At 40.3% G+C, this 18318-nt stretch overlaps 1 protein-coding gene across 6 annotated transcripts in view; it reads left to right on the forward strand.

The window, feature by feature from the left end:
* FAM172A (family with sequence similarity 172 member A) overlaps positions 1-18318 on the forward strand; it is a 265595-nt gene that overhangs the window by 205364 nt on the left and 41913 nt on the right. Inside the window, exon 13 of one of the 6 annotated variants that reach the window (XM_019281908.1) lies at positions 15482-15977. The exons of the other annotated variants lie outside the window; for them this stretch is intronic. Within the exon in view, the coding sequence (XP_019137453.1) occupies positions 15482-15585 (104 nt within the window). The 3' untranslated portion in view covers positions 15586-15977. Of the gene's footprint in view, positions 1-15481; positions 15978-18318 lie in introns of those variants that run through there. 6 annotated transcript variants of the gene reach the window in all.

Below are 18318 nucleotides of genomic sequence, written 5' to 3' on the forward strand. Positions count from 1 at the left end.
CATTGTTTTTAGAAACTCTTAATACTTGTGACCACCAATGTCCATCTCCTGAACTTACACTTTTCAGGGTGAGGAAACTCTCCATGAATTGCAGAGGTATGCCTATGGACAAACTTAGTCCGTTCACTGTTTTGCCATGGTTGTCTGTCACAAAGCTCCTCACCAGCATCTTCTACTGGGCTTATTTAGTGTACAAATTTACGTGCACCATAGAGCCAAGATCAGATTTATCAGTATTGTTAATAATAGGGCTCCACATCCTTATCACTTCTGTGCACTTGAATCAACCTAAGTAATAAGGTAGTAATGTAGTAAGGTAAGCCTAGGTAATAAGCAGACTTTTTAATAGTGCAGGCATACAAATTATGCCATCATAGTACAGTTACCAGTAATGCCAGTTGTATCAAATTGGGGTTCATGGCTATGGTTAGACAACAAACAAGAGTTGGAAAAAGTAGCAGTGGCATAGCATTAATTTCATCATTCCTTTTCTTTTTATTTGCTGGATAAATTTATTTGCAACACATGGAGGTTAAATTTATTTTATATTTGCCTTCTTAGCACCCTGCCCTCAAACAACTAATGTAACAGTTTTCTGACTGCTCCAGCTAGTTCTCAGCTGAGAGGATTGGTTTACCAACCTGTGAGATAACCAAAACATGAGAAACATCAAGTTCCACAATGCCATTTTTAGAAACCCTTTGCACAGTATATTTGCACTTTAAACTTCCTCCCATCTAGGAACATTTGGGACGCCAAATTTTCTGTAGAAAGGACTTGTCATTTTCTGATAACCTGCATCAGCAACTAATCTTGTCATGCTGATGTACAGGGACGGTTAAGAGACTTGTTCTAAAGTATCGTGATTGTTAAATAGTTAATAATAATAAAAGCAAAAGCAAACAAGTGCTAAGAATTCAAATTTGTTTGGCTAGATAGTGTTAAGAACAAGGCTAATTTAAGCAGGCATGTTATATTCTTATATTACAACATGCAAACCATACCTTATGAAATAATTGTTTATCATATATATCTTAATATTATGAATAATTATGTATTCCAATAAATAATTTAATGAACCACATTTAATAAGCAGCATATTTTAATCTATATTCCAATTTTTATGTGAAAGACATTTCCCCACACATTAATTCTTTTATTTCAGATAGGTTTGCAAGACATACCTACAACAGCTTAACAGAGAAATAATCCACACAGTTAATAGAGTAAACCATTTTAGACTATTTTCATTACTACTGCTGTGATCGTCAGTTTGAAGATAAATGTCATGTACTTTCAAACAAACATAGTTAAGTGCCCATCATTGCATTTAAGAAAAAAAGTTGTGCAAATGAGGCAATGTGTTCTTACCACTTTATCTGAGATTTTTATGTTAATATATTGTTTGAAATTATGCACATTATAAAATATAAAATGCACACAATACAATTTGTAACACATATAAATAAACACCACATCTATTTGAAATCTGAAGGCCAATTTTGACTCTTAGATACTTAAACGATGATCTGTTTGAATCTGGTAGACCTTAGCTGTGACTTTGCCTTGCTGGGCAAGGCAGGTCATCTTTCATTACTGTCTTTGCCTCTAGATGATCAGTGCTATTATGTTGGAGTTTAAACTATATCCTGAACTGGATGTTAAACTGGAAGGGCTTTGCGTGGAAGGGAGCTTTCCTGCCTGAAGGTGTACATGCCGTGACTGCTCCAACAGGATATTTCCACTGCAGCTGTACATGCAATACAAACAAATGGGAACATAAACATATTTCAAAACACTTGTGCTGCAGAAGCAGGCATCATTTTTTTATTCTAGACGAGCTGACCTTCAAGGACTCATCCTTAACTCTGAATAGTTACATTTGAAGGTTTATTATTTGGTTAATTTGGGGACACAGTTCTAGACTGTAGACTGTATCTGTTTATGCAACTTGGTCCATTCAGTGAAATATATTCCCTTTTCCACAAAGGAAACCTCCCACAAAATCCCATCAGATTAAACAAACACATGTAAAATAATGGCTGAAGTACAGTGTCCAGCAGTACTATGTTGGACACTGGTAACAGTATGTGTCAGAGCTGTGAGATGAGATTTGGGTTGTTTCAGGACTATTCTGGATGTTTATGATTTTGACAATTTCCTGCTACTGACTACAGAATTTATACTCACATTAGGTATACCTTGCAAATTCGGCACAACTTAAAAATCTTGCAGATTCCTTTTGGCTGCTAGGCACCTGATTAGGCTGCCACTGAATTTTCCCTGTGATTTTGGTGGGTCTATCTTTAGTTCTTGTCCCAACAGACCACTATTTTAAACCAAATGCCAAGTGTGAACTAATGACAAATTTTTAAGAGTGTTCTTTTCTTCTTCTTGGATGAAACATACTAAACATTTGTGTCATACTCTGTCTGATACCATTCTTTCCTTACTCTTTAAGCACACACCTCCTCTCCTCCAGGGAAGTATCAGCTTCTCATAAAAATGTGCGTGCCTGTGCAGAGGAATGAGTGCAGCTTTGGAGAATTAGGACCTAAAAGAACACAAGAGGAACCCTGCACTGTTGACTGGCAATTGGTCACCTGCCTTTGAGATGGTGGTTTGGGACCCCATCTGCTGTCATGGGAATTGAAGTTGGTTGTTGCTTCTGGTGTCAGTGGCCTAACCATTGCACTGTCTTATAGGTGAAGGCTCTCCCTTTCTCATCCGTCTTAAAAAAGGAGTTGATTTCCACCTGTTTTTTTAAGGAACAGCATTCATTGCTTCCAGGCTGCAGCATCAAGGCACTGCTAGTTTCCATGACTTCAATCAGTCAGTCTGTCCTAGATTATTATTTTTACCAATGCCTTGTAAATGCCATGCATTTTTTGAAACAGTATATCATGGGATGGAGAAGCCTCACAAGTGAAGAGGCACGGTGTTCACTCAAGCTAACAGTAGGATTTCTGGTACACTAAGCAGAGGAGGAGCCAGTGACAGATTAAAGGAGAGCCAAAACGCTGGTTTTCAAATCCTGTCATCTCTGGGTGACAATGAAGAGAAACCACAAACATCCAGTGGAGATGGCACCAAAGTGTGGTGGGCTTCCCCATCAGCCAAATGCCACAGGTTTTTCTCATTGAGGCAAATAAGCAAGACCATGCCTTAAATAAGGAGATTAGATGCAAAGGGGTCGTTAATACCAGTATACCCAGCCTATGAGAAATGTGGGTTAACTGGAAAACAGATACCACTGGGGAATCCATCATGTTGCATGATGTCAGTAGAAAATACACACATAATCCTGGGAATGTCAGCTCTCTTTATCTCTATACATCCTTGTGTCTTTCTTCCAAAGCAGCTCAGGGCTCAGCAGAGAAGTGAGGACTTTTTCTTTTATTTTGTGTTTTGATCATGAAGTTTATGTTTCATTAAAGTTTTAGAAATTCCAGGTGAAATAGAAGTGTGAGCATTTTTATCACCTCCTGTCAGACTGTCTCACTTTAGGAGAACTCTGCTACACGATACGGGCAAGTCCCTGGTTTCTGCCAATTAGTGTCTTTACTAGAACTACATTTTTATTTGTGTGGTTTTAGCTGTATTCACAGCTTGTAGTTTGCACCCACAGATAAATAATGTTATCTTGGTAACAGAGGTACAGTCAGTCCCAAGTGAATTGATTTGTCATCATCCAAAGCTATTATCAGCCAGGTAGAATTTATTCTTTGTAGAAATGAGGAAATAGAAATTGATTTTGAATAGTTATTCTTCGCATACGCAGGCTCTTTCACTACATATTTTGTTAATTCTGGTATGATTTTTCTGTGCTACATTTCTTTTTCTAAACTCTTCCTCTGATTTCATGCCTGACTTTTTTTAATGCTACTAAATGATTTACTGAAGCTCTACAAGTGATATTTCATTCGCCAGGGAGACTGAGCTGAGTGCTGTCCCCAAATTCGATACAATATTATGTTAGAATTAATATGGATATTGATGCAAAATTAATGCAAATAGACTCCACATCTAATCCCACACTCCCTCACTCAAGTTCACTGGCAGCAACAGCAAGTTACTTCTTTGATTTCAGTGCTGGATATACAATATTTATGAGAGGTTGCACTTTACAGCTCTACTTTGGTTATCGTTATTCCAGTGCACATTAAAACAGTTTTTGGAACTGAATTTGTTTTGCTGTTGTCAGACCCCACTTAGACAAACCTGAGTTTGTGCTTTGGCATATTTAGCTTGTGGCTTAACCCAGTAAAAGCTACACCAGCAGCTTCCTAAAGGTACAGAATGTAATCAGCATTTTGCAGGTTGTACCTGTACAGGACCATGCAGGACACTGCTCAGAGTCATGAGTGCCTATGGTGTGCATGGCAGTATTTGACCATTTAATGTCTCACTTCTGCTTTACATGTCTGCAAAGTCTGGCTAGAGTGCACTGTTAGAATGTAATTGGTATAACTAACTATTATGAAAAATCAGGATAGAAGTCATCACCAGACTTCAAAGGTCTTAACAGATTGGTGGGCTAATGTGATGTGTGATAAAGACTGGTTTAAACTATTTTAATCCTCTTGTCCTGCTAGCTTCAGACTCATTGAAAATGTTGTTTTGATACTCTTTGGCATGTAGATCATGTATGACAGTTGAGACATAGGCTTAGGTTTAAAATGTAGCTATTAAAATAAATTGGGAATTGTACAACCATTTTCAAGCAATCAGGCTTTTATGAGTTGCTTTCTGAAACCTAACTGTCCCCAGATAGTTTTGTTTATATTTTCACTAAACGTGAAAGCTCATACGGGTTAAGTGTGCAATTCAATGACAATTTACTTTATGGGGAAAAATCAGTAGATATTCCTCTGTGATGTTTTGGTATGGGAGAGACAAATACCCATCAAGAAAACTTGCCTATTCCTGGTGGGTTTGATCTTTTTTCCCCTTGGACTTGGCATTGCATCTCTCCCATCAGTGCCAATGTACATGGCTGAATTCCAATAGCGAAGCCTCTTTCCCAGGTGTCATGCAGTCACTTCTCCCAAAGCAATGGGCAGAGCAGAGGGAGGGGTGTTTTCTGCTCATCACCTCATGGATACTTTGTATTTGGAGATCTATGGCTGTTTCCGCGAGCAGCACACAAGCAGACCTCCCTGGGTACACTAGCAGAGATGCTTCTCTGGCTTACAGCCTCTGCCTTTTGCTGCTCCAGCATTCCACCCTGTGGTCCATCATAGTGTCTGAACACTGTAGATCTGGGGAGGAAAATGCTCAGAAACATTTCAGCAAAGCGAAATAACATGCAGCAAGCTACTTGTCTCCACCAAATTGAGCATGGGTGTAATTATCCTTTTAACCAAGATGCTTTAAAATAGACCAGGAGTGACTGAGAGGCAGTGAGAGCAGCCCAGTGATAGACTTAAAGTTCAACAGAGGGGAAAAAAATCATACAAGGATTTCACAAGCAATGACACTTGGATGGTATTTGGGAAATCTTTTTCTTTCAAGACTATCTTGCGATTTACTATGGGAGTAGCACATCAAAGCTGCACTGACTTCAAAGCTTAGAACCACTTACAGCTTCCAGCTATTACTAAAACCTACCACTTCACCCTGCCAGCAGCTCATCTCAGCTGCCTCTTTAAGTTACACCCATCTACTTCCTGCCTTCTGATTTTGGGGAGGGGAAAAAAAATAGCCAGAAAAACGTGTAAATTAAATATAGCTGTTCACACTGAAGCAATGTCAAAGTCAGGGGAAAAAGGCAAATGAAGGTATTAAGACATTAAAGATTCAGTACAAACTCAACAGTGATTTACATATGCACACTCTCATTTGGCTGACTCTAATAAAGCTGTCTGCTTTGAGGAAGTTCCCTGAGAGAGTGTTACCCCAGGGTAACAGCCCCTGAATGAGGTGTGCAATCTGTGTGGGCTGTTATTGAGGTCCAGATATTACCTGTAGCTTGACACAACCAGCAGTGCCATGGCACTCCGGGATATCTTCACATATTCACATATATTCACACACAATTAAATTAGTTCCCATCCCTGTTCCATAGGGGCAGTCCACATCCACTGATCTGCAGAGACATCTGCTCATGTACCTCAAAACAGTGTGCCACTATGAGGCAATGATCACCATTTATTGCTCCAGTATTTTTGATTCTTTTGTATTAGCAGTAGAGATCTTGGAGGCAACATTTTTATATTGTATATTTTGGGAGTCCCTGAAACAGTTGTAGTAGCACAGGGCTGTGCTACTTTCTCCAAATTGATAGAAGAAGGCTAAAATGTACCAGAGTGGTAATTTATTGTGGTATTAATATTGTTCAACACTTTAAATTGGTACATTGTTATTTTCTGATTGGGAGATTTTTATACCTGGGTTTTTAAAATGGTACATTAATTTCTGAATACGATTTGTCTTGCAGATGACATATTAATAGGAAGTTAGGAACGACTGTGGTCTTTGTTTCGTATAAGAGTTTGTATATTTGGCACAGATCAATGACATACTCTAGAGCTAAATGCCATTAATCCACTTACAGACATTCACTGCAATAAAGAGAAATTACCATTGAAAGAGCCAATCATACATTAAGGGGAATTTCTCTGTTTCCTTGCATAGTCTTATATTTTGAAAATGCCTTTGCAAGTGTTTAAAGTTGATTTTATTTTTTCCTTCATTTCTTCCCTTTACAAGGAAGGATTTTGGCAGCAGTGGGAATGCTGGTGGCTTATCCCAGGTGAGCTGGGACAGCAGAGATGGCTCCGCGTGGTGCCAACCTGCTGTTTGTGGCCACAGTGTCCCATCAGGGGGGTTGTCTTATCCTCACCCACACACACAAATTATGTGCTTCTGCATTAGACATGTGGCAGATCTCAGTACAGAAGTGGGAAGGCAGACAATAGGCTGTTTTGCCTGGATGGTGGTTGCCACTGGATGTAAATAATTGAATTATTGTGTACCACAGTCAGTTGACAAAAAGAGTATTCTAAAAAGCTGACGTATGTAAAAAGTGTACAGGGACATAATGTTGAATCTGTAATATATATATATATGGCTAGTGTATGTTCTCTATGAAGAACATGGCTCTGCTTTAAACTTGTAGAGGGGTTGATGGGAGCTTCCTGGCTGGCTGATGATGCAATCAAAAAGTAAGGTTATTTGTAATAATTACAGACACTCCATCAATACATTTATATATTTTGCTGTGTGATAGGTTTTTTTCTCTTCTTAATAAATGCATTTCTCTCAGATAAACTGTGCAGTCCAGTAACAGCACAGTCATTTGAAGTTCATTGAAAATATAGGAGGACATCATGTCTTCTGTCTTTATGTTAAACTTGGTATATTAAGTTTCTCGCACAGCTTGCAGCATGGAGGTGTGATATACAGCTGTGGCAAGGCAGGCTAACCACATACAAATTCATGAAGTACTGCTGGATTAGCAGGAACCAACAAGGGTGTGCAAAAAGGCATGATTTCTGTAACTTTTCATTTATGACTTAATTAAAATAACAAGTTTGGATTTTGTTGTCTGTAAATAACAATGCACAAATCATCTGCAGAAGCTATTGTTTCATATGCTTACTTTCACAGCATAAAGGTTCTATCAGTTAGCTGCAGTGCATACACAAGCAGAGCTTGTGGACTTGAAGTAACAGATCAAACATGTAAGGATACAACAAATTATTTTGGATTAGTGCAGAAAATTCAGGAAAGCATAGTGAATTCCTTAACTCACAGGTTTTTGTCTAAATTTCCCATTAATTTTCTTTATATATTCTTTGTCTTTTTAATGTTTTGTTCCCTTCATGTTCAAAGATGGCAAGATTATGGAAGCAATAGGCACTGCAGCCTACATTTAAATTTAGTTGTGATATGGCAGTGTGGAAAATGTTCCCCTGATGTCAGGCTGGCTTGATCCTCTGTCTACATTATTAAACCTCTTGAAACACCTCCATTATAGTGTTCACCTTGCTTGACTTCAAAGAGCAGTGAAGCTACGTAGAGCGAGTGAGCCACAACTCTCCAGAGCGAGTTACCTGTGGTTACTTAGAAATGCTAATGCATTCTCTGCTGTGTTTATGAAGTTATCTGTTTGCTGTTCTGCAATTCTAGAGTCAAAATAATAAAATGACTGAGATAAATACAGAATCTAAAGATATTCTGTGATTTGAAGTAATTGCCATTCACCTTTTGAAACCTTTTCCACGCCCATCTCCATTCCCCCACCCCCCACCCCCCCCCCAGAAAAAAAACCCGAACAATTAATTAAATAGGTTATTTTGGGGGAAAGCGAAGTTGGCACTATTACTGAGGAACCTCTTGAGTGTGGTCTCACAGAGTCACTCAAGAAAAGGATGTGGATGAATGCCTGACTTATCACTGGGATAGTTTATTGGGAACTAATCTGTTCAAAATGTTTGGACTAAACTAAAACCTGGCTTGCTCATCTAATGAAAAAAGTCAAAACAGAGAAGAAAGTGCCATGGTTTGTGTTAGGTGACACTATGCCCTGCTTGTCTAATTTGATTACACAGAGCCACTGAAGCCCCAGGCAAAGCTGATTTTAGCTATAATCAGCTTCTTAACCTTTTGAGAACTAACATAAACACTACCTACTAGTGGTTAATTATGTTGCTCTACTACATACAACAAAGTACAAAGGTAAAAGTGTAGAACTGCAGTAACACATGTTGTGACAAGATCACTCCAGGGGATTACAGCCCTCCATGTTTTATCTGTGCTCACTGATTTCTTTCTTAAAAATTAAAAATGGGCTGTGAGCAGGGAGCATCAGTTTATCAATTGCAGGCAGTATTGCCTGGTTGTGCTACTGCCTCATCTCAAATTCCTCTTACATACTGAAGGGATGACCTACTGTGGGTTGGACTGCTATAGTGGTGGATCTGCTATTTTTTAATTGTTTAGGATTATCTTTGTTCTAATTGCTTATTTGTATTTAAGCATGTATGCTCCCTTCCTCTGTGATGAGCATCTCCCAGAAAGTTTTGTAATCTCTTCTGGCAGAAACACCATGTCCATATGAGACACCTGTCACTAGGTAAGATAAATAGGATATATTTTAGTTTCAGATTTTACATATACATATATAGGCAAGAAGTAAAAATCTGCGGCACAAAAACTGGGCCTTTGCAGGATCCGTATATCCTAGCTTCCTGTGTGTTTTGGTTCATACACTTCCTCTAGTTGGACAGAAAATTTGCATTTCCATGACCTTCAAACCTTTAGGAGATTTCCAAGCCAATGAGTTTTCAGTGTATTTTAATTTTTTCTGACCTGTGCTGATCCCTGGTGTTTATATAAGGAAGTCTAGATCTACTCATCTTACACACTTGCTTCTCTTATATTCTTGCTACTTGGAGGTAGCATGTTGCCTCTGGGTTTTCCACTCTGTAGAAAGTATGTCTGTTTTACTCTTTCTGTCCTACTGTTGTTGTCAGCAGTGCATCATTCATCTCCAAAAGTTAGCTCAGAGTAGCACCCCTAATGACTTACCATTATGAGCAGCATTAGCACGGGTGTTGCAGGGCAGCCTTAGGCTACTGGTGTACTCAGCTCTGTGTCAATGGGGGTGTTGTGGTAACCCAAAAGGTTATTGTATTCCATAATTATCCGTCCGCAAAATTGTTACTGCCTCTTTGTGACCCTGCCGCCGGGGATGGAGGGGGCTGGGGTGGGGAAGGGTGTGGTTTCTGCCACTTGTAAAGTCTGCTCGGGCAGGCCTAGCGTGCTCTTTCGCAGCGTGGTTTTTGCCTCACTGGCTTCTTGGTCTTGGCTTAGGCAGAGGCTTTTCCTTTTTGGCTTCTCTTTCTGGGGTTTGGTTTTTTCCCTCGCCTCAGAGAGACTTCAGGTAGCAGTTTTGAGCTGCCTGGAGGCGAGTTGCATAGGTGCCTGCTCGCTGCTGCCGCACGGAGTAGGGGCGGCCCCGCTCCAGCTCGCCATCGGCAGCCAGCCGAGGAGAGGAGGCTACGGAGTCACCCCAGCCCAGACACATAGCCTTGCCTGCTCCTGTTGTCTCCTGCCGAGAGAAAGGCGGTGTCCCTCCGCAGGTTCTGGCCCTGACCGAGTTTCCAGCCACCATCGGAGCACGCCAGCTGCCTTTCTCAGCAGAGCTGGGCTACTGCAGAGATAAGCAGGGTGGTGAGGGAAGACTGACACCAGTTTTCCGTTTGTCCTTCAAACCATGCACTCAAGGACTTCCCATCATTTTTGGGTCTCTCTTTGTTCTGGGAGAGAGCCTACGAGGTTTAGCAGTTTTGTATCTGGTGATAATTTGCTATTATTTCTTGATCGTTGCTGTTCTCCTTGTTAGTAAACTGCTATCTTTTTTGTGTACATCTGCTCATATTCATAACTTATTTGTGGAAAGCGACTGGTTGAACCTCTAAAGGGAGGCACCTCATTCCAGAGTGCTGTCCTTCAAATTGTCTTAAACTAAGACAGGGGGCATTATGAAGCTGGACCACCAGGTCTCAGGGCCTTCAATGCCTTCAGCCCACCTGCTTCCCATGAAAATTGTAGCGAAGCCCTGTGGTAGCAGATAGATTAGCAGGGATACAGTTACACCAGGGAGATAGATTGGCCTTCACTTAATTCAAATATTTATTTTATTAACTAGGAATAATAATGACTGGAGTTAATGAAGTAATAATACGAAAAAACCTCACTACCGACACAACTACAATAAATAATAACACGACACTTGCACACATAAAAATCTCAGTGAGTGTATATATACAAGGACATGCACAAGTTATTTACAAGGTCAGAGTTGGTTTCCTTTTCATGCAGGCAACAACTGTAAGGTTTACCTTACACATATTTATCCATGGCAAAAGTACAGTCTGTTGAGCAGAAATTGGGCCAACTACTAGCTTCTGAGCATCAGAGAGGTGGCAGGTTTTTTTGGCTGACTCTCTACAGGGATGTGAGTGGACTCCTGAGTTCTGGAGAGGAATGAGGAATCTCTTGAAATTTGCTGAATGACTTGGTGATATGATCTTCATCTTGGGCCCCATGATTTTCTACAGGAAAGGGGTATGAGTAAAGAAACTGAGGCTGACTGTGACCCCTTTGGGTTTCTTGCAAACTTTTTGGCATTTCAGTATCTGACTGTACAGGTTGTCTTGTGTTCTGATGGCTCTTCACAGCCTGGCAGCTGTGTGCACTGCTGGGTAACTTCTGGCTGTGCCCTGCATTTCCCTGTGGGAGACATGTTTTTCTGCAAGCACAAAGATAACCTCATCTCTTGGTTGCAAATAGATTTTTCTAAGGTTTCACATGGACTGTGTTTTGCCTCTACAGCCACCAAGTAACACTTTCTCTGACCTACTCTAACCATCCCGAACTCCTGCTTTTGATTCATAGAAGGAAAAAGAATAATTTCAAGTATTTATTGTGTAGATCACTGTGGCATTTTTTGCATTTCCTGAACTGATAGAAAATTCAATCTCTAGCCAAACTGGACAGGGTTATTCTGCAGCAGTGGTCTTTTTTTTTTTACCTCTCCTCCACAAAAAAGTAGTGGGATCACATTGTTTTCTGGTCCAGCTGACAAGTGTGAGAGGAAAAGAGGCATGCCTGCAAAACCTGTCAGTCTCCACATTTACAACTAGATGTTCTCAGGCCTCCTTATTTCCTCAATACATTCCAGTTACAAGGAAGCCTTGTGCCAGTTTTCTGCCATGCGAGTACCTGCTTTGCTCCAGAATTATTGTCTGGGGACTGTTCAAGTTCAACTAATTGCTGTGTATAGTAACAGGCAATGAACAGCAGTGATGCAACAGAGCAGTGTCTTTGCCCTCCAGAAGGAAACTTTGGTACCCCTTGCACAGTAGTTAATTTCTGGAGTATATGGCACAAGCACTGGAGTTTGGCTGTGTCTTAATGAGTTGGGTAACTCTGTGGTTGCTCACAAAGGAAATGAGAAAACTCTGTTTCGGAATATATTCAGAAGCAAGGGAAAACAGTGCCGCACCATTACTGCTCATGTCTTGAGACTGGCAGCAGCTGTTTCCCAATCCCTCTTTGAGGATCAGCCTTTCTTTCCATCAGCCACCACAAGGTGTGAAAGCACTGCTGCTCCTGACTGCTGAAATGGTCCATGTGCCTCACAGTACTGGGATAACAGCAATAGAGAATTTTGATCCCAACCTAGCAGAAGTGGGACCCTGAAGAACAGGAGTGAGGCTTGTGCAGGGTTGAATTTTATCATGGGCTGCGCAGAGAGAATCACAGGAGTCAAGCAGTATTTGCTTTTGCCCCCTGGAGAATAAATTTCCTTGCAGTGGCAGATACAGGATAAGTCAAAGATGATGCATGGCTGCAGAAAAGACAAACCTTTTACAGACATATCTAAATAAGCTTATAGCTTACAAAACTATTGGTGATGCTTCAGCCCAGAGCTGTTTGATGGGCAGCATGGCCCATGGAAAAAGAGAACTAGAAAACCTGAAAAGGAAAGCAGCAAAAGTAATAAGCCTAGAAAATGTGGCCTTAAGAAAGGGTGAAAAGAAGAAAAAAGTTTAATTTAAAAAAAGAGGACTGAGAGAAAAAGCATGGTGGAAATCATTGGGTTTGTGAGTGTTTCAAAGAGGAAAGGAATAGTCTGTTCTCTGCAGACCTGATAAATAGTAGAAAAAGGAATAAAAGTAAATCACACCAGGAAAAGCTTTAATTAGAGACTAAGGAAAGCTTTCTAATGGTGTATCTGGGGTTACTGCCTTCAGGTGCTCCATGGAGGAGGTGGTTAAGAGGAAGTGGTTAAGAACACGGCAGACAGATGTTTGCCAAAAGGGATGTAGGGGCATTGGGTCCTGCTGTGAGCCATGCAGCATCTCTGTCACACCTGCTTGTTCCTGGCTGTATGAATGGGCAGAGAAAAAGAAAGCTAAGTGACTGAAAATCCAAATGACACAGATTGTCAGGTTCATAGTTTTTAAGCTGTTTTCATAATTTTGAACATATTCTTGCTGTCTTTTTTAAAGATAAAATAAACACTATACAATACAATCATGGAAAGTTGTTTAAGCAGTGTATAATAGAAATATTTTTTTATTATTGAAAATTTTTAGCTTTGCTTTCTGGCAGGTGTGTTGGGTGACATTATCTATTATGTTTGTCCAGATGCAGAGAACTGACAGTTATTGGTAACAGTGTCCTCTCCAGTCTGACATACAATAGCAAAAGAAAGTCTGTTAGGAGATGTTAACCAGGAAGATCCTATCCCTTGTCATTGTTTTGATGTCCAGAGTGTCCCCAGTCAGGGAGCGAAACAAATACATCTCATTGCTGAGGTGGTCTGTCACTTACAGGGAATAAAAAATAAGCCTTAGTAAAGTGTTTATGAACAGTACCTTTATGAATTTGTTGAATACATCTATACAACAAACAGCTTGAAATCTGGATGTCTTTGTGAATATGCTAACAAGAAAATTAAAATAAAAAAGGGATGCATGTAGTTTGTAATAAGTAAACAAACTGTTTGTACGCCATAGTAAAACACAGAAGAGTAAAAATTGAAGTCTGCTTCTTCATGTTAACTCCAGAACATCTTAATGCAAGTGGTTTGCACTAAGTGAAATTAGTGAAATAAGTTGTGCTGCTCGGTTTGTTGCTGACCTTACAGCTTGTAAATAATTCTTTGCTGAGAACACTACTACCTTTAACAGGCATTGTGTGGGCTGTGGCCAGCTTCATTTCCACTCTGTTCCAAGGAAAGAAAGGAGCAAAGTGCTCTTGCATTTGCAGCATATTCCATGGAGTGGATTGGAATAATGATATTGCTAGGGGGAAAAATGCATAAACCAGATAAAAACAGTACCTTGGGAATCTTTTAATTTTTTTTTCCTTCCATGATGTTAGATCACTGAACTCCTGGAATTTTGGACAGTGGGGATGCTTTAGTAAATGTGCAGTGAGAAAATTGCCAGATTGAAGATTTCTTTATTCTTACTGTCCAAAATCAGCAGCCATGCTTGAAAATAGTAGTTCTTAACAGAACATGGACTCTCAGTATGTGACTTTTAGCTGCAGGGGGCAGAGCATATGCTTTTAGTGCCAAAAGGCTGTCTTGGTTTGGGGTTTTTTATTGTGTTTGTGTCAAACTTTTTAAAGTTATGCTTTTATGTTTTAAGCTCTTTCCATGTTTCAGTCTTCAAGGCTTGCCATGAAAGACATAAATAGCTGCAAACAAATCCTGAAAGCCTGCAGATAATTTAAGAATATCTGAATCTATAATTTATTATTTGTACTGTATATAGACTAAGGAGATACTCAGTACACAGTGATGTGTTAATTCACTTGGAGAGAGGGTCATTTTCTTTCTTTTTCAAGATTAAATGAGAGAAGGCATTTTGGCCCTACAGGGTTTGTGTGTGGTTGCTTTGTTAATTCTGAATATGCATCCTTCACTCAGCTATGTGGAATTTAATGAATCAGCCCAGCAACTTTTTGAGTACACAGAGTTTATGTCAATGTTGGTATAACTGGGATATGAAGATCCTGAGTGCTTTTTTAGGAGATGTCTAGCATCTTCTTAAGTTTGACCATCAGTTTCTGCGCTAAGAGACTGGCGCAGGCAGCCCTCTCTTCTCCTTTTCTGAAGCTTCACTGAAATCACACAGTCACAGAGATCACAGTGTACCTTGCTAGCTTTTTGGGGTGTCCTGAGTAATTTGCTTTGGTAGCAGAGTATAAGCTTTGCATGCAGTGACTCAAGCAAGAACAATAGCAGTTATGTTACTTTGAGTGTCATTCTTGCTCAGGGGCAGATGTCAGTCTTTTACATAGAAGCAGGCACTTAAAGGGACTTTAATAAGCCTGAGGTAACAAAACAAACCAATTTAAGAGGTTTAACACCCTGATTTGAAGGCTGATTGCATGCAGTTTGCCTTGCTGCAGGAGACCCTGTGCACAGTCTCTACACTGGTGTGGAGGTACAGAAAAATGTAGAACAAGTCACAGACTTTCTATTTAGATGTCTTTTCATCCTAAGTTCAGTCAGAAGAGGGTTAAAACCCATTTGTCACAGCCAAAAGGAAGAGTTGGCATTATAGCTTCTGGTGGGAAGAGAAGTCAGTCCACCAAAGATGTCACTAATTTTTTGGAAGTAGCCCTTGCCATGGCTTGGCAGAGCCTTTGTTCAAATCTCTGCTTGCCAATTCCAGATACATTACTTTTTCTGTATGTTGTATTTCATTGTCTCTTGATCTACTTCAATTTCATTATCATGGTTGATGGTATTAAGTATAGATGGCAGTAAATGTTGTTGCATAGATGGTAGGGACATCTCAGGTCATCAGCAAGTCGTCGTACCAGAAGTGAAGAAGTCAGTGTGTAGTATTGCAAATACTAAGTTCTAACTACTGTATCCTTATTTATAGTTTTGTAGTGATTTGTTGGTGGTCTGTATTTTATTTACTGATCAATTTCTGTCTTGCAGTTTGCAAAACAGGTTTTTTTGCCCATCAAGTGACGTGGAAAAGAAACTTGAAAGTTTTTCAGCTGTCATCAGCAAGAAACAAGAACCCTCAAATTATTTTTTAAATCACACAATTTTTAAGTCATCCTCATTATTTGTGAATTTTCAGAAGCTGGTGGCAAAAATGCATCAGCCATCTGGAGACAGATACTGAGCTCAGACTGCATGTTCAGGGGTCAGTGTGCAGGCCTTCTCCTCACCCAGGTCTGCCATAGTTGTCCTGAACTTGGATGGGAAACAAGGAGAGAGACACCACCATGTATGTCTACATTATGAAATGAGGGCCATCTGCTTCAATGGGTAATACTGGATAATAGACTGTTTCATGCAAATAGTAATTCACTAGCAATTAGTCTAACAGCTAGACACTGAAGGCAAATCTTACAAAAAAACATTCTAAATTTGTCTCCTTGTTGTGATAGACAAGATGAATATGCAAATAAATGAATTATATGAACATTTTGTACTCTGTCCCGTGCATTACTTAGAATTAATAAATAGGGTCTTGGAGTATGGCTCGTGAGAGGCAGAGCTTTTCACGTCTGTCTCCAGCACCCAACCCACAGCAGAGCCAGAACTGCTGCTGTTTGGTATTGGCAAAATAATACAGAAAATATGAAAGTAATATGTTGTAATAGGCAAGGCCTGGCTTCACAGTTCATGATCTTGGCCCTAAAATGTATGTGGAGACAGACTTTGTGAAGACTTTGAGGCTGTTTTACTGCCTGTGCCTCAGCCCATCCTTTTGCTGACTACCTCCCCTCTACCAAAGGCTTCAGAGGGATGTGCATGTTCCTGCAAGATGACAACCTTAAGCTGCAAAAAAGCAGCATTTGTATTAATGTGATGGATATGTTCATTTCTGCAAATTCTACCTCGGGGATGGTTGCTCAGCAGAGAGGCAGGACAAGCAGTAGAGAGCAGCAGCACTTAAAATTCCTGCAGCTGAGTCTGCAGGAAGCTTGTGTGCTGGAGCCCTGAAATATGCTCCCCAGCCTGGAGCAGTTTTCAGACCATGTGTAGACATATTGACAGGGTACATAAAAAAAGCCTGTACTGAGACTTCCTGTTCTGCATGTGTTTGGAGAACAAGGTATTTCAATTTTGAGGATTATAAATTGGTGTTTGTTTACAGTGAAGATACAGTAGAATACCATTTGCAGTGTTACCAATCCTTTTGAATTTCTTTTTGTAGTTTGGCTTATAACTGTCCCCTTTTTCCTTTTTTAGTTTATTGGTCTTGGGGCTTGTTTTTTTTTTTGTTGTTGTTGGTTTGGTTTTTTACATAAAGGTGGTTGAAGACTCAAAGTGTAACAGTCTCTAGACCAGGCTGTGCCAATACAGAACTTCTCTACCATACAGTTCCTCTCTACAGAAGAAATCTCTGCCTGGTTTGGGAAATTGTCTGTCCTTTGCCTGAAACATTCCATATTTAGAGACAGTTTTGTTTCTTAGTCCTTTGTAAGATCTCAAGGTACAGATAAAGCACTGCCTGCTCTAAGGGGTTTGACAGCAATCATGGAGCACTTTATGTCCCTCAGTGAGAGAAGAGGGACAGCAGAGCTAAGGTTGTCTTTTCTCTTCCCACATGCAGCTTCTTAGTAATGCTAGTTTGCTTTTCCTGTTTAAATATTTTAGAGTGGGCAATCAATAATAACAGACATCAAAGCTTAACGGGACTGCAGAGCCAGAGACACGGGGTCAGTTCTCAAAGGCTTTTCCAAAAGGTTGTAGAGTGGTTGGCGGCACAGGGCTTTTGGGCATCACACCTCACTGGAAAGCTTCAGCCTGTGGGATGCATGGAGGTAGTGTTAACCCAGCTCCATTCATGCAGTGACTTTGTAAGAGGATTTAGGTCCTGGAGCTGTACCTTGGTGTTGGATATTGTGTTGAATGCTGTACAGGAACCACATCTCTTTTGCTTTATTGTGTAGTGCAAGTGTGTCAGCATGCCTCATCCCTTAGTTATTTTTCCTTCAAGTAATTTTTCCCACTGGACACAGGAACCAGGTTGGGTTGTAGAGTTGGTGAGTTCATCATATAACTGATATCAGCAGGAAGAGGATTATGATTTTAAGGAAAAAAAATTCACATCATCTGTCAAAGGGGATGTATCTTAAATTGCTGTAATACTGAATCATGGAAATGCAAACTGTAGAAGCGACTGCTCCTGGTCGACCTTAACAAGCACCTTTTCACCATAAGAAAGTGCATACCAAAGATCATCTGCAGCCATAAATACCTGTGTGAGAAAGCTTCAATTAAGCGGCCCAGAGCACTGGGCCACGGAGGCTGTGTGGGATGTGCGAGAGTGTCTGAGAAAAAGGAGCAAGAAACATCTGCTCTGCCATTTCTTTGTGTGATTGGTTAGTCTCCTACTTACTGGCTGCATAGCTTTGATTCTACAATCTATAAACAAGAATCCAATAAATACTCGAGTGTGCTTAATAAAGTGATTCTGTTGACTTAGAACAGGGACCATGTTTTTTCCAATCGCTACACAAACCTGGAAGGGGCCTCAGGTGGTGTATCCCTCTCCCAGGCACCAGAATGATGAAGCTGTAGCTCTGCTGTCAGGTGCTTGTTTGTACACAGGCATGTACACAGGCGCTGTCTGTATGAGTGTGGAGCAGTGGAGATTTACAGGTGGTGCAGCAGGTTCCATATGCTGGTACGGTCTTCTCGGGACAAAAGTCTTAAAGACCTATCTCTGGTATCTCTTTGCAATAGTCTATTTCACTTCCATTTTCCAAATATTCCTATGTAGTTTCCCCAGCCCTGAGGCAAAAGGAGGCCTC

The sequence above is a fragment of the Corvus cornix genome, chromosome Z (assembly GCF_000738735.6).
Source record: "Corvus cornix cornix isolate S_Up_H32 chromosome Z, ASM73873v5, whole genome shotgun sequence".
Taxonomy (NCBI): domain Eukaryota; kingdom Metazoa; phylum Chordata; class Aves; order Passeriformes; family Corvidae; genus Corvus; species Corvus cornix.